The sequence below is a fragment of the Sylvia atricapilla genome, chromosome Z (genome assembly GCF_009819655.1).
Source record: "Sylvia atricapilla isolate bSylAtr1 chromosome Z, bSylAtr1.pri, whole genome shotgun sequence".
Taxonomy (NCBI): Eukaryota; Metazoa; Chordata; class Aves; order Passeriformes; family Sylviidae; genus Sylvia; species Sylvia atricapilla.
The window spans coordinates 50,906,977-50,924,362 of NC_089174.1; the positions used below are offsets into that span (position 1 = coordinate 50,906,977).

At 44.0% G+C, this 17,386-nt stretch overlaps 1 protein-coding gene across 1 annotated transcript in view; it reads left to right on the plus strand.

Moving 5' to 3' along the window:
- The first annotated feature begins 307 nt into the window (after positions 1-307).
- The window catches only part of SNX30 (sorting nexin family member 30), a 44,200-nt gene continuing 27,121 nt past the window's right edge, over positions 308-17,386 (plus strand). Inside the window, exon 1 of the mRNA XM_066339885.1 lies at positions 308-575. Within this exon, the coding sequence (XP_066195982.1) occupies positions 414-575 (162 nt within the window). The 5' untranslated portion in view covers positions 308-413. The remainder of the gene's footprint in view (positions 576-17,386) is intronic.

Consider the following 17,386-nt stretch of genomic DNA (forward strand, 5'->3'; position numbering starts at 1 on the left):
CGTCACCGTCGGGGCCGCTCGGTGGCGCGGTGCCTCCCCCGGATCGGCCCGGCCCGCCTGGAACTCCGCCACATCCCCTGATTCCTACGGCCCGCCCGGGGCTCCGCAAGTCCACACGCCTCCCCCGGCCGCCTCTGGCTCCCAGGGGCGGTGTCTGTGCTCCCGTCGCCGGGCCGGGCCAGGCGGGGCGGCGGGTGGCGCGGACCTCCGTTTCGAAAGGGGCGGGCGGTGGCGCAGGCGGATGCTGCGCTCGCTCCTCCTCCTTCGTCGTCGCCGCAGCCGCCGCCTCCTGCGCCTCCTCGTATCGCGGCGGTGGCGGGCAGGCTCCGGCCGCGGCCCCGCAGCTTCTCGCCGAGGCGGCGCGGCCTCCGCTCCCTCCCTCCTTGCCTCCGTCGCTGCCCGGCCCCGGCGCGATGTCGGGCGGCGCGGCGGGCGCCCCTAAGCCCCTCCCGTCCTCTGGGCCCAAGTCGCTGCGAGAGATGCCGCATCCCCTGGCCACGTCCAGCAGCGAGGAGATGGGGCCGGCGCTCACTCCCAGCCCCGACCTGCTCCTGCCTCGCAGCATCGTCGACAAGGTATGGCCCGGGGAAGGGGGGCGCGGCATTTGAGGGGACCTCTGGTGTTGAAGGAGAGCTGGAAAAACGGCTGTGTGTGTTTCCCTGACACATCCCTTCTCCCGGCTTCGTCTCCCCATGGGGAGATGAAGCCCTGGGCGCTGCTGACATCCACTGCAGGAGCCCAAAGCGGCTCCGGGAGGAGAAGGCATCGTGTCCCTTGCTGCGAGGGTCCAGCTGGGACACTGGTGGTCGTGCCGGCACGGGAAGGTTGCAAGAGGCGGTGTTTTATTTACTGTATCTGCCTGTGGCTCATCTACAGATAGGTGTAAAATTTTCAGGCATTGCTGCAGCTCCTTTGCTGTCTCCTTCCTGTTGCTCTCACGGGGAAGGCTTGGAGCTGGCATTGTTTCCTTATTATCAGCTTGTGTGTGATTGTCCTTTCCAGGCTGAACTCTTGCTCCCTTCTTCCGAGCACTAATACAGACAGGGTGCTCTCTGCAGGAGTATCTGTGTCTGCTTTTTCTTCTCTAGCTCTGGCCTATGTTCACAGGACGCTGGCGAACTCTGTGAAGTGCCTTCCCTGTGCTGATAATTTGGTAGTGGCAGTACAGCACTGCTGATAAATTAGCTATGCTTGCAAGGACTTGGCATCTCTGGAGACAGGTCTTACTGAAATTTTTAAGGTAGCATTTCCTGGGAGCAGGAACTGCAAGGGATGATGTGGGCTCAAAAGCATTACTGGCACAACTGGTTTGTGCATACAAGGTGTTGCTGAGTTGCTGGTGGCAAGAAGTGCTTCTTCTGTGGTTCTTGTCTTGGGGCATATGGAGCTGCTTATGGGTAGGAGGATCTCCTAGGCTCCAAAAGCCTAGAGGCTGTCAGTAGTATCTGGCTCAATACACTCCCATGCTGCAGGAGAATGAGTCAAGGTAGCCTGGCCTCTTCCATATTTCACCATCTGCTGTGTGCAGCTGTGGTGTAGGTATTCAGCACTTCTTCCTGCCCATGTAAGGAGTCCTCTTCTTGAACATTTGCCCACTCTTGCTCTAGTGAGAAGCAAGGCTTACCTTCTCTTCAGGAACTTAGGCCTTCATCTAACAAATTAGCCAGTTGATGACCTGCTGAGAAAAGGGTATGTGACTAAGGCAGGGATAGGAATTGTGGAGGTTTTTGTGATAGATGGCTTAATCATGTAACTAGATTGTTGTCTGGCAAACCTGTAGGAATAGAATTTGGCAGCGGCATTCACAAATCTTGCAGCTGAGGAGCTGCGGCTGTTTGCACAGTCCATCCACATTGCTGTATAGCTGGTGAGAAGCAGTGTTCTGAGGAGTATCTCACACCCTATAATGTCTTTCCTCAGTTGTGTTAGAGAACTGCTTTGCTTTTGGAGTGTAAGCAAGCTTCTCTCTGCTTCACTGCTTTGAGGTTTTGAGAAGTGTATCAGTATTCCTGATAACCTGGAAGCAGAAGTAACTCTAGCTTCAGGCTGTGGTCGCTAACTTCTCTATGTAGGAAAGTTCTTGACCAGTTTTTCCATCAGCAATAGAAATGAAATCCATCTTTCTGTGCCCTGTATGTAGTACCATTCTGTTTTAGGCACTTGGCAGCATAGAAGTACTCTAAAAGACAGAGCATAAGTGGCTATGATGATGTTCAGACTTGAGAGCAGTTCAGTGCTTGACCTGGAAATGGCACTGGGCTATGATTCTTGCAGAATAAAAGGATATCCAGTGGGAAGAGAGTTTTTTTTTTCCTTCCAGCTAAATGAGCAGAAAAAGCCATGTCTTATCCTCTTGATAGAAGGAGATCAGCAGCTCTGCTGTGTGATAGATGTCCCTTCTTCAGCTTAGTATTTCACACACTGGCAAGAAAAAAAAGTGATAACTTCTTTCCCATCTGAGAAAAAATATTCAATAAACAGATTTTCCTGGCTTTAAGGCAATGCTTGCACTGTGTATTGAGTAGTCTACAGAGGAAGTATGGTAAGGGGAAGTAAACAGTAAAACCACTTTTTGGATGGTTTATATGTTTCAGTTTCAGAATCATGGAGTGGTTTGGGTTGGAAGGGAGCTCAAAGATGATCTTGTTCAATCTCCATGCTGTGGACAGGGACACCTCTCACTAGACCAGGTTGCACAGAACTCCATCCAGCCTGTCCTTGAACACTTCCAGTGTTAATCTTAAAAATCTTAATTTCTGGTGGTGGATTATTGATTTTGTGAGGTCTGCCTCACAAAGAGAGACTGCCTCTCTAATCAACTAATAGTGCTCAGTAGCTTCAATAGCTGAGTAACAAAGGGAGGTCTGCATTCAAGTCTGATTTAGGCTTAAACCTCTGCATTTGTTGATTCTTGAGTTGGAGCTATTCTAATCTTCTCTCTGGTGTTTTGGGGGAGTCTGGTGGCTATTGGTACTGCAGAAATTTTGGTCCAAGTCTCATGCTTCAAAGTGCCTTTGAGTCAGATTCTTTAAGGACAGCTGTCCATATCCAGACCTGTACTAGGCTAGCCTTTTGGGAAGAGGGCGATTGTCAATAACTGGCCCATCACCATGGAGTGGATAATTTGCTTTTTCTGGGTTCCTCATGTTTTCTCTGAGCAAATACTTCCTAGAATCTGTTGCAAGCTACAAGTACCTAAGACTGAAATCCTCTGAGTGCAGAAAGTTCAGAGTAAAGGGAGGTTTTCTGCCCATAAAGTGCAGATTTTTATTGCCGCTGATGTATAGCATAGAAGTGGCCGAACCTCTGCCATCACTGCTTTGTATTTTTTAAAGCATGCTTTTCTTAATTTTTTTGAACCATTGATTAAAAGCAGCACTTCATCCTGAGTCAGAGAAGCCTGGGGGACAGGACCACCTGCCTGTGTGTCTCCTTTTGGATTTTGATTCACGTATGGGAAGAATATAGTACTTTAGATCCTGTGTAACTTTAAAGTTCACAAACCTTAGGTTGCTGATCAGGTGACTAATGCTACTAGAACAGTAGGTCATTGGAAAGGGAAGCAAAATCTTTTGTGCTGTTTACTGAGGCCATCTAAGTAGACTAGTCTTGAGTTTTCTGAATCTTAGGAAGAGAACTTTTGTTATCTGGAATATTGTCTTCATCTTGACTTGTAGTGGACAATAGTTTTAGGAACCATGACACCTTGACTTTTGACAGCATCTTACCTCTTAAATGAAAAAGGCATCTTAGCTAAGTACTTGACTTTCACAGTCATGCTGCAGGAAACATGAAACACTTGAGTTGTAGTTTCTTGTTTCTAAAGCACTTGTATATTGGCCATGTGTTCTGTTCCCATGAAGTCTAACTGAATAAAACATTGTCTTGACACCTGACCACCATAAACCTCTTTGAGTTTATTCTCCCTTCACCCTTTCTAGTGTTCAGATAAGGAGGCAGCTAAAGCTGAACCTGAGCTAAAGCTACCATGTTTGTTGTGTTTTGAGGTTTTTCCTTTTATTTATTTCCTTTTATTTTTAACATCAAGTGATAGGAGAAACATGCAGAAGAAAACAGTTCCTCAAGTTGCATGGCAGGATTAGTTGTAGAGTTAGTTGTAAAACTGAAGCCTTGCTGGTTTAGCTTTTGAAAGAGCAGATCAACTGCTGAGGAGGGTAAGACAAATGAGGAAGTGTCTGGATTTCTCTCTGTCTTTTACTTTTTAAAAAAGAAGGAAGTTCTACTTGCACATGACTACTTGACTCCAGTGCACAAGTTTGTCACTTTCGATAAAAATCTACTCTGTGCACTAGGACAAAAGCTTTGACAATGAGGAGAAAAGGCAGTATTAATAGGTTACTGAGTTTAGATCAGAGGTGAGAAGTAGATTTTTTGCTGTGTGAAGACTTGGATTCAGACCCCCTGGGGCTGTGCAGATTTAGAAGGCTGCTGCTAAGATTTGGAAATGCCAGGCTGAGCAGAGTTAGAAAGGAAGTGTTCTGTATGGCTTAGTTCCACTGTTGTGTAGCTGTGGTCCCTCAAGACTTGTATCTTCTAAGAGTATCTTCCTAACATGCTGGTGTTGGCTGTTCTTGCTGTGGTCTGCCTTGAGACTGGCAGCTGTCTGATCAGAGTCCTGATTCACGTCACTTGGTTTCTTGCCAAGGACTCCAAAAGCTTTCATATCCCAGCTGTCTGAGGACTCAAATTTGCTTGTCATTTTTCAGACACTTTTGACTGCTGTTAGTGTACTTGTGGCCAGCTACCTGTGACTTTCTCAGCTTTTCTTCTTGGAAGCTCTACATTCCTTGTGTCTGCCTCTGTTAACTCTATACAGCTGATGGGAGCTTCAAGGCTGTTTTACAGGTAGTATATCAAGCAGATACCAGAGCTGATGTGGAATACCATACCAGGCTAGGAGTGAATGTGTACCTTGAATTTGCTAGTTAATGGACTTAAGGACTCCTACTTCAAACTTCTGGTTGCTAACTGGAAACTACTGTTTGCATGCTCCTCTGCTTCCAAGTTAGCACCCTGGTGAATTCCTAAACTTCTTATTAGCACCTGATCAAGTATAAATACTCTATATTGCTGGAGTGTTATTGAATAGCACTTACTCTGCAAGGGAGCCTGGCGCCTCTCCAATTCCAGAAAATATACTGAGAGGCTGAAGCTCTACTTCCAGCCTCCTCGGTTGATATTTTGTAATTATTGCTCTTAACTTTTTCCACCAACAGATTAAACCAGTTTGCAGTATAATCTAAAACTTAAAATAGATCTTCCTGAGCTTCTACAAACTTCTTCCTTCTCTGACTAGATGAGAACTTAGACCGGCACCACATGTATGGTTCTTAAAGGAAGCTGGAGGTAAATTCTCGGTTGTGGGGGAGACTAGAGACTGCAGAAGTCAAGCTGAAGTTGGCAAATTTCAGAAGCAATGTCAGTATGGATGGGTTGATCTCTGTTCCTATCTACAGGATGCAAAAATGACAGTCACAGGGAAGTTGATGCTAGAAGACACTTCTGCACATTGTCTCATCCAACCTCTTTGCTCAGATAGACCAGGCTGCCCAGGATGCTGTGATGCTGTTTTTTTGAACAGCTCTCTGGGCATCCTGTTCCCGCATCCAGTCACCCACAAAGTAGAAAATCTTTCTCATGTTTAAGTTAAACTTCCAGTGTTTCAATTTTGACTAAAAAGAATCTGTCACTTCCTTCTGTACACCCTTCCATCAAATATTTATCCTTATTGATAAGATTCCCTGAGCATTATTATCTCCAGGCTGTTTGCCTTCTTTGCTTTGAGGCATTTTGTTGGCTCTTAGTCAATTTTTCCAGCAGTGTCTGTGGTGTGGTGTTTTTGGTTTTTGTTTTTTTTTTTTTCTTTTCTTTTCTTTTGTTTTCATTCACTGTGCCAAACTGCTTTTCAGTCAATCAGCCTCCAGCACACACTGCTGAATGAGGTTGCTCCTGGGAGGAGCAGGATTTCACATTTCCTCATACTGAATTTTTTGAGGTATCCCATAACCCATCTCTCCAGCCTATTGAGGTCTTCCTGAATGACAGCACAAACATCTGATCAAGCATTCTATACAGCTGTGTACTAACAGTACACTTGCTGAGTATATACCCTGTTCCATCATTCAGGCCCGTAGTGTAGGTGTTAGAACAGTAGTGACCCTAATACTCTCTGCTGATACACACCATTTGGAATTTGTGGGATCACAATGCTTTGAACCCAGCAGTTCAGCCAGTTTTTCAGCCCACCTTGCTATACATCTGTCTACCTTGTGCCTCATCAGATTGTCTAGTGTTATGAGAAATTTTTTTGAAAGTCCTCTTAAGGTTGAAATTAACTGTGTTAAAGCTCTTCTCCACACCACCTCACTGGTATCTTCATAGCAGGTAGGCATTGAGTTAGTTAAGCATGAGTTCCCTTATGTCCTTGCTGATTTCTGATCACCATGTGCTTTGTGTGTTTAGAAGTGGTTTCTAATATTTGCTTGACCCTTTTCCAGGGATTGAAGTAACTGTCCTGCAGTTCCCTGTATATTTTTTGAAGACAGGAGTGAACCATATTTCTTAAACCAGAAAGCTTCTGGGTACAGGTAGTTGTCTGCCACATGCTTCCTAAGTAGATAATCAGCTCTCAAAGGCTGAGCTTGGTTGTCTTGTTTAAAGGAACTCCTGTCTCTTCTGTTACATTGTGTATGTGCATGTCAGGCAGCTTTTTTCTAGTCTTCTTATTAAAAGGTCTTACTTAAACCCAGCATGGCTTTCAGTGCATCGTCAGCATTCTATCCACAGTCAAGCTGCTGACTGAATCCTGTTTCCTGTCTGTCATTATAGTGGTAACTAGAGCTGCTTTCTGTAGCTATTTCATCCCTCAAACTTGTAATACCACTTGGATAGATTAGTACAACAGTGTCCTACGGAAAAAATGTGCTTGTCTTTTTTTTTTTTTTCTTGTAGCCACTCTGAGGTTTGATGGTGTAGGACAAACTAGAACACCACACTGCTGCTCTTACATTTGCCTTCACTTGTAGAAATGTAGAATGGTACTTTCATGGTATCTTACACCACAAATGCTCTAGTACTGTTATAAAACTAGAGGAAGTTTCTTAAATTGCTTCACTTCTTTTTTGATCAAGATGAAGAACAGCTAGCAAGTTGGAACAAACATTTGCATCAGCATAAGTATCTTAGCACCATTACTTTTTCAATCTCTTCTTGTAAAGCTAAACATAGCTTCTACTGTATATAACAGTGTTATTACTTTGTGGTTCTTACTCCAACTTATAGGAGGGAGGGGTATATACTTTGAGGTTGAATTCAGTGTTGCACAGTTTTAATAATCTTTTCAACAGGATTATTTCATACATAATGAGACAGAGTATTGAAAATAGATATTCTGAGCATATATAGAGGAACTTGGTTCTTCAGATGGGTTTCAGAAGGATGAGTCTTGGCAATAACTTGTCAGCCGTGGTGGAAAGAGTTATGCTTAATGGTCAGAAGGAATCCTCAGGGCTGCCTGTGCTGAAGTGTCTTAAACTTACCCAAGTAGCTGAATACTTTCTGAGCTCATTCATGGATAGAAAAGGATAACCACTTTGATAACAAAGTTCTCTTATTACAGTTGTAAGGGGACCTCCTCCTATCAGTGCCCAGGCAGCGTGTCCCTGTAATTAATGGTGGGAGGGGCAGAGAATAAAAGCACAGAGGTTTGCTATTGACGCACTAATCTGGGTGACTTCGGTTCCTAGATTAATGTGCAGAGTGTTGCCCTGCATATTAATCTGTGCAGGTGCGTTCTAGCATTGTGGTCTACTCTTGTGGTATCTTAAACAGATGGTCTGGCGGTCACATGAGCCAGTCTGCTCTTGCTCTGAGCTGAAAGACTGGTATCTCTGTAAAGTAGGTCAGGAGGCAAGGCAGGGAGCTCTTTTGGTGCAGTCGACTTAGTGCCACTTAAGAAAATCTACATGCCACACCTGAAATGCATATTTGAGATTGTAACTTGCATGTGCTTTCAGTCTAGGGAAGACTTTTAATAAGGGAGTTAAAAATAGGATTTTATCTTGTGTATTTCTCAGAAACAGCTTTGCTGTGGCTTGTTGTCTGCTGACCATGGGCAAGATCTTAAATGCTGAGTTATACTGATTCTTTAAGCTGTTGAGTTGATTGCCTGGGCCTGGGTGCCAGTGCAGCTGAGATTTCCAAGTTACTGTGGCTGCGGAAAACTGCTTGCATCACTAGAATGCAATGGTGAAAAAAGACCTGAACTCTACCATGGCATCTACAACTGTGAAGTAAAATCTGTGTTAAGTTACTCCTAGTGAATTTTCTAAAAACAAGGGGGAGCCATTTCTTTCCAGTTACTAAGGGCACTAACTGACAGCAAGGTAGCTACTAGCGCTACTCCAATTATCAATTTAAGATAGAAAAAAATCTAGTAAGCTGCAATTATTTTAATAATTTAGCATTTCCAGTTCCAGTCCAGCTTAAATGGCCTTCAGAAAGGGCAAGAAGGGGGAACCAGACGTAACTACTGACTACTCAGCCTCACCTCAGTCCTTGGAAGGGTGATGGAACAATGAATTCTGGTAGCCGTCTTTATCCACAGAGAGGATAAGAAGGTGATCAGGAGTAGTCAGCATGAATTCACTAAAGGTAAATCATATTTGACCAACCTGATTGCCTGCTGTGAAGAAACATCCAACAGCTTACCTGTTGGATGGATGAGGGGAGAGCAGTGTATGTCGTCTTCAGCTAGACTTCCGGCACTGTCTCTTATAACATCCTCATGGGCAAACTCAGGAAGAGTGGGCGGAATGGGAAGACAGGAAGGTGGATTGGGAACTGGCTGAACAGCAAATCCCAGAGATCATTCCGGTGGCACAGACACCAGTTGGAGACTTGTCTGTAATGGTACCTCCCAAGGTTCAATAGTGGGCCCAGTCTTGTTTAACTTACCCGTCAAAGACTTGGGTGAAGGGGCAGAGGCTCCTTAGCAATGTCACTGACAACACAAAGCTGGGAGGAGTGGCTGATACCCCAGAGGGCTGTGCAGCCCTTCAGAAGTACCTTGACACACTGGAGAGATGGGCAGAGAGAAACCTTCTGAAATTCAGCAAAGGCAAATGCGGGGTCCTGCACCTGGGGAGGAACAATCCCAGGCACCAGCACAGGCTGGGGATGACCTGCTGAGAAGCAGCTCTGTCCAGATTGACCTGGAGGTTCTAGTGCACAGCAAGCTCTCCATGAGCCAGCAGTGTGCCCTGGTGGCCAAGAAGGGGCTGGGCTGCATTCTGAAGAGCATTCATTGCCACCAGGTTGAGGGAGGTGATCCTGCCCCTCCACTCTGCCCTGGTGAGGCCTCACCTGGAATGCTGTGTCCAGTTCTGGGCTCCGCAGGACAAGGAAGACATGGAGATCTGAAGCAGGTTCAGTGGAGGGCAACAAAGAGGATTAAGGGACTGGAGCATCTCTCTAAGTGAGGAAAAGCTCATGGACCTGGGGCTTTTCAGCATTGAGAGGAGACAGCTGAGAGGATCTCATCAATGCTTAGGAGTATCTGAAGGGAGGGTGTCAAGAGGACGGACCAGACTCCTCCCAGTGATGCCAAGCAATAGGACAAAGACCAGTGAGCAGACAGATGCACAAGAAGTTCCAGCTGAATATGAGGAAGAGCTTTACTGTGCAAGAGATGGAACATTGAACAGGCTGCTCAGAGAGGTTGTGTTGTCTCACTCACTCGAGATATTCAAGAACTGCTTGAGTGCCATATGCAACACTCTCTAGGTTAATTATGCTTGAGCAGGGAAGCTGAGTCAGATGACCCAGTGTGATCTCTTCCAACCTTATCTATTCTGTGATTCCCTGTTTTGACAGATGGATTTATGGGGCAAATTCTACTTCTTAAATTGAGTGAGTCAAGGGATGGAAAGAGATGTTCATCTGTAGAACCTCTTGATTCTCCACTAGATATCTCACTGAAATCAAGAGCTATCTATCAGAGTAAGCACTTAGATGATACTGATTAGTGGAACTAGCTGAAATGGTTCTGAAAATTGAGACAACAATCCAAAGTTCATACAACAGGCAAGGAAAGAGTTTAGCCAAGTGGTCCCAAAAATGTAAATCTTGTTAGAGAGCATTATTGTCTTACTGCCACATTCAGAGCTTCTGCACTGCCACTTCTGTGAAGCAATATGTAGTAGGTAAGATGCTACTTTGGAAGTGAAATTGGTGGTGTCCATAACCCTTAAAGTTTTTGTCATTTGTCTGTTGTTTGTCATTTCAGGTATTTTGGCTGAAGACAAGTATTACACAACTATTACACAAGTGTGTGGGAGCAAAGACATGGCAAAAATATGTAGTACTTCAGTTTGCAGAAAAATGTGGAGAATGTAAAGTGTAAACTTGCTTCTCAGTTATGCCTCAGATTATGGAGATCAGACCCTCCTGTGAGAGTGACAACCTTGCTTCCTGTCTGGGAGTGATCAATAGTATTACTAGTGCAGTGGTCTAGTGTTACTAGTGATGGGAAGCTTACAGCACTGAAGGACATGCTTTTGTCATTTTGTGCTTTGACTTCACACTGAATTTAAGTCTGAAAAAGCTCCCTTACCTTAAAGTTTCTCTGTATAGTTTGCCTCCCTTCTTCAGTAAGTTTGAATGATTGTGTGTGTGTTCCTTAAAAAGGAATGTGTTGCAGACAGGTGTTGCTCAGAGGCAGGGAAGCCTCCGCCCCATCACTGGTGGAGCTAGTGTTAGTGATGCCTTGGAAGGCTGACCTGAAACAGAGACTGGACAGAGCTAGAGAGTAAAGTGGGCATTTATTGAAAGGCCTTCAGGATCCACCTTGGGCAGGACAAGAGCCTGACCAAGGCTGAACCCCGGGTGGACTTAGAATGGCCACAAAATGTCTGATTGTTCACAGGATCTTACATTTTTATGTTTTGGTCCATTTGCGTGTTGGGGTTTAATTGGCCAATTACAGCTTCTGGTTGTGAGGTCTCATCCTTCTTGTTTCTCTCTTCAGTCTACCGTTGTTTATGCTGTTGGGCTGAAAGTTGTCCTTGGTTCTCAGCAGGAAAAGGATTTTTGTCTACCTACTCTGTGAAGAGAATTTACTTGCACTTAATATGAGGCTCAGAACTACATCCCTAGGCAGCACAGAATCTTCAAATATGAAAGGTAAAACTTAAGGCATTATTAGCAGCAGGCACTTTCAGCAAACTCTGTGGTGAAAGCACTGGCATCTGGGAATGGTAAGTGATAGATTACCTGGGTGATAGAAACCCATGATTTTCCAGGTGGAACTGTCACCTTTGCTTTAGCTTTTAGTTGCTAGTATAAGGCACATTGAGTGAAAATTTTTAGTACTGACAAGGTGAAGTTACAGGTTTTGAATTGTTGCCCAGAAAATCCATGGACATTTTAAATCAGTGCCATTTATTGCAGGTGGTTGTCTTGACCTCTTCACAATTTGTATGCCAACTTCTTGTGTGCTGACTAGCCTGCTCCTAGACCAGTATACTTCACTTGAAGCCATGTGTGTAACTTTTATATACCTTTGTGGCTGTGATAAGCCTAAACCATTAACTACAAGGTGTTTCTCTAGGTAGAATAGTCTGTAGATCTAAGTAGTTGTGGTTTGACACTTGCCTGATGCCAGGCACCCACAAAAGCTGTTCGCTCACGCTCCAATGCCACAGCTGTGCAGTAGAGAGGAAGAAAAATTAAGGAAGGGTTCATGAGTTGAGATAAGGACCGGGAAAAAAGCACTCCAAGGGTAAAACAGGCTCAACTTAAGTTGCAAAGTGAATTTATGACCAACAGGTTCAGAGGAGGATAATGAGAAGTAAAATAAGCCCTTAAAACACATTTTTCCACCTGGCCCCTCCCTCCATCCCACCAACAGTGTGGGCAGACGGGGAGTAGGGGTTTTGGTCAGTTCATTCCCAAGATTTTCTTCCACTGCTCCAGAAGAAGAGTCCTTCCCCTGTGAGGCCATGGGGTCCCTCCCACGGGATATAGTTCTCCATGAACTTCTCTGATGTGGGTCCACTCTCATGAACAGCAGCCAAACTGCACCTGCTGCAAACATGAGACCCTCCCATGAGCAGACGGTCCTCCCAAAATTGTTGTGATGTGGGTCACTTTTTCCATGGCGTGCAGTCCTCCAAGGACAGGCTGCTCCAGCCTGTAACAAGGACCTTCTCGCCTCACTGGGTCTCCGACTGGATCACAGCTTGCTTCAGGCATCCACCTGCTCCAGTGTGGGCATCTTCCCCATGGATCTCTCCATCCCCTGTGGATCCCCATGGGTGGCAGGGGCACACCTGCTTCACCATGGTCTCACCACAGCCTGCTCAGGAACCTCAGCTCTGGCACCTGGACCACCTCCTGCCCCTCCTTCTCCACTGACCTTGGTGTCTCCATGTTGTTTCCCTCACGTGTTCTCACCTCATCTTCCTCTCTGACTAGAAGAAAAACTTTGTTTTGATTTTCATTTTAAATATGTTATCAGACAGGCATTACCAACCTCTATAGTTTTGGCCAGCAGCATGTCCATCTTCAGAGCCATCAGGGATTGGCTCTGTTGGACACTGTGGAAACTTCCACCTGCTTCTCACAGAAGCCACCTCTGTGGACCCCCTCCTACCAGAATCCAGGCTGTGTGAAACCAATACACAAGTCCATCAGTCTCTATAGATAGTTTCTTACTGTGAGGAAATAATCACAGTAAGAGTCAGACTGTCTGACTAAGACTTACTCACAGTAAGCAGTGTGACTCCTTTTCTTCAAATTTTCTCCTTGAAGTCGTGATATGTGAGTTTTGGTTTAGGCTTTTTTTTTTTTTTTTTTTCTTCTTTCTTCCAACAGATAAGACTTTGTTTATTTTACCCCTTTGAGAGCAAATGCCTTTCTCCTGGAAAATGTCTTGTATATCAGCAAACGTGATAGAGGGATATCACTTAAATTGCATGAACTAATGAGAGCTTCTCCAAGAGTACACTCTTCCAGCTCTTCAAGGGCATGAGATGTAAACACGAATTCTCCCTTCTTAGTATCTTTGCCTCTGGCCTCTATGACTTGCACAGTGATACCTTGTCATTCTGACTTGCTCTCATGAAATCTTCACTGGTCTGTGTCAGAAAAGCTAATGCAACTCATCTGAAACAGAGAGCAGGAGAGGGACCCACATCGTAGTGTATGCATATTCTTTCTTGTTTAAGTGAAATACTCACCAGGATACTACAGTGCTTTCCAGCCCTCTTATCTCTTTCTCTCCTATTTCGTCTCTTTCTCCTCAGTCCTTTGCATCTGTTCACATTAAAAAGCCACTGCATGTTACTGTTCGCTCTCAAAAGCGAGATTAACTGTTTGGTGACACTGGGTAGATAACAGATGTAACTAAACCTACTTCTAGAGAACAGAAAAATCCAAACTTCTGCATGGTGTGTCTGCAGAGCTTTAACACAAAACTGTATGTTTCTAGGAGAAGGCAGTTTAGTTTGGATAAGCTTAATAAACTGTTCCATCTGTAATCAGATATAAATCAGGTTTCTTGGATTGGGAATGATTCCTAGTCATATGCAGGAGTCATGTTTTCCTGCTCATGGTCTGAAATCCTGGCTGCTGCTTTGCTATACGAAGCTTTAAACAAAGCACCAGGCATGTTAGCCTTGTTTGTTGACAAGGTGCTCTTTAACATGTTGAAATGGTTCATGGTGTTTTTGTGCGCACAACTGCAGAATCCATATAACAAACAATATTACTAGAACACAGTCCTTGCATACAGACATGGAACTTAACAGAGCTAGGGGTCATAAATTCTGTTCTTTTCTAAATGTTTTTATGGACATGTAGCTTCTGCCATTTGTGGAGACCTTTGAGCTATGAAGATAGACTGGAATTGATGCCTGTTAACTACTACTGAGAACTGAAAGACGAAAGAACCTCTAGCTCTTTTAAAGGAGCATCTAAGTCTGCCCATATCTCAAACTCTCTTGCTTTCTGTCAGGTCATAAGCACTTTTGTACTACTTTCTACGGCTTCAACACAACTGAGCTAATCATGCTGAACAGTTGCCATCCTGGCAGTTTGCTTAGGGAGACAGATGCAGCCTTCTGCAAGGACTCAAGTGCTCTAAAAACAGATATGAGCGCTAACCTTGTATCTGGAACCTCTTATTTCAAGAGAATAGCTTATCCTGTGGATGCATTAGAATACCTATTGACTTTTACCACAGTAAGTGAGCTATGGCAATCTTGTAGTTACTCCTTGCACTTTCTTTCCTGTCCGAAGTATTTGGGGACATACATGTCAGCTTCATGGCAATTAATAGGTTCAAAGCGTGTATTACACTTTTACATTTTGCCTAGTTAATGTCTGCTGCAAATTATAGCACATTTCATCTTCCAGATGCTTGTCCTCCAAAGGCATTTGGCCTTTCATGTACAAAGCAGCACAGTAATGTGGCTTATTACTTGTATTGAAAGTCTTGTCTTAACTCTTGTAAAACATCCATGAGATACCACTCACATTCCTGATTTTCAGAGTCTAACCTGAAGCACATTTAGATTTAGAGTGGTATTTGCACAGTTCCCCTTCCAGACTACAGAAAGAAGCCAGCTTCATATAGACTGTGAGAAGACAGACTTATAGATAAACTGTATGAACAGATACTCTGATGTGGCGCTTGACACTTTCTTTTGACACTGGCCTTTGTTCTGGTGCACAGGAATGTTGAAACTAAGCTATATTGTAACTGAGTTCCTAAAGACACTAGCAGCAGAGGCTGGAGATAGCTTATAGCTCTTGGTAAAAATGCTGTTTGCCAAAGTGTTTCTGTGCGCACATTCTTGTTCTGTTTAGCTTAGCTGTGATCACTTATGGGAAAACAAACCACAAAGTAAAATAATCCATCCTGTGAAATTTGGCTGTTAACCTCAGAAACGAGGTGAGAATCCCGTGATCTAAATGAGAAGGCTTGGAAAATGCTTGTGTCAACCATGTGGTTGACACAAGCTCTATGAAGCTTGTTTCAGTGTTTGTTTCTCTGTCCAGCTGAAATGCAAAGAAGCACTATTCCAATTAAGAGTGCTCCCTAGCCTTGAGTGGTGCCAAACTGCAGGCTGCCATGATTAGCTGTTGCATCTTAAATTCTTTTTGGTTTTTTTTTTTGGGGGAATGCTGAGGAGCATGTCCCTAGGCAACTCTGACTTACAGACCCAAAGTAGTCATTCAAATTATGAACACCAGAGCATAGTTAACAGACTCATGGCTTGGCAGCATGTTGTAATCAGATGCCTGTTTAAAATATACTGAGACCAAGTTGATCTAGTCTATGTCTAGTGGATTTGTGGTTCAATGGGTAAAATATCAGCTGTAGTGCTGAAACTTTAGAGATGAGTCATGGCCCTGTTAAACTGAAGGATTTCTGCCTGACCCCGCAGAGCCCACAGACTTGGTTCGTAACACTCTTCACATCTAAGAAGTTAAAATTTGTCTTGGATCCTCAGGAATCCAGTAGTGTTCTTCCTCTACTGACACATTTTAAGCGAAGAGCAAGAGGAATTCTTTCTGATTTGTACTTACTCTGTATTGCTCTTAAAATGGCATCAGCCTTGCAGTCTGATTTTAGATGATTATTTTAATGGAAACCACTGATCTCTTTGGAAAGTATTGTCTTGTTCCTTGTGAGTACATCCACATAAACTGTACCATCCCTTCCCATTCCTGGAGAGGGATGTCAGGAGCTGGGACATGTAACCACTCAAGTCTTTTACAAGAGGGTAGGTCTGGAATAGAAATTGATTATCACAGTTCTTCAGTTCTTGTCAAACAACATCATAGCACTGTCTTATTTGTGAGTCAGTGTAGGAACATGGTTCTTCTTCCTGGAAACAAATAAGGTTTTTGGCATTTAACTGTGGGAATTTTTGAATTTTTTTAAACCCAGTTGAGCATGACTGCCTTGTTCTTTCCATCACTTCTGTGTCCACAGCATTCTCCCTTCTCTGCACTCTGTATGCCCTCTTTGGTGTCTTAAATTAACTGCTCAAAAGCAAGTCCAAGAAGCTGGGACATGTATTGCCTCAGACATGTGAGGAAACAAAAACCTCTAATAAACAAAATCTGCTGCCTGATAGAGAATGAAACTGAATGTACGTAAAGGGGAAGTAAATGCATTTTCTTCCCTTGTTCTGTATCTAGCTGGTATTGGATAATTTTCTTGTGTAGACTGAAATTTCACTAAACAGATGCTTAGTTGGTCTTCTAGTAGAATACTTTGCACAGATGAGCTAATCTATGTGTACTGGAGGATGCAGAAGTGCTTTTTCTTTCTACATGGAGCTGACCTGTACAAAAAAACACCTGCATTCAAAACTTGTGGGGATGAGACAAGGAGTGTTGTGAGCAGGTCTTTGAAAGCCAAGTTCATGTAAACTTTTATAATGCCCTCAGGAATGTTTGTGTCTAAACCACTTCAGTTTTTCCATTCACTGGCTGCCATTTTCCTATGACTTACTGTCATGTACTGAAGCTGTGGAGGTGAGAGTGTTCCAAAACTCAGCTATAATGGTGTGAAATTGTTATCTGCTTAACATGACCCTGTCTGTTATTGTGTCTCTGTGAAATGAATGGCAAATAGCAGTGGAAAACCTTGAAATAGAAGGAGAAAATGTACAGCATTCTGAATTTCAGAAGTGAGGCAATGAAGTTCTAGGAGTAGTATAGGCCTGGCTCTCAGGTCCCTAAATTAGGCAGGGATATATAGAGTTAAGCGCATCTCTTACCTCTAAACAGAAACATTTAGAAATGTCTGTAACTGTCACACAATACTTGTTGAATAGGAGCAGTGGGCACACAGCATCACCTGGGTTCAGGGTAACCCTTTCCAGAGGTGAGTTTATGTGTGTTTGGAAGACCTGGCCAAACTACGCCTTCTACTTCCTCGTGGACTGCTGCTTTGAAAGCAAAGCTATCTCATTAAGCTGTACACTTGCTCAGACAGGATAGGTGAAAACTAGTATTCAGTTTCTGGAAACTGTAATATTAACTAGTTGCTTGTAATTCAGCAGAACCCTCCATGGTCTTCACAATAAAACAATATCTACAGAATTTTAGACCCTCAGGGACTGAGTCCTGGATGTTTTCTCTGGTGTACTACTCCATGGGGGGGAGGCTGCCATCCAGAAGACTGAACGCCAAGCTCATGAGGTTTCTCCTTTATGTGGATCCAAACTGCTCTGTAAATGCAACTGTGGAAAATCTCCTGGGAGAAGATGACAACATTTGGAAATTTTGCAACTCATTTTGAATCTCACATGCAGACTTCTAGTTCAGAAAAAATCAGCTGAATTTTATG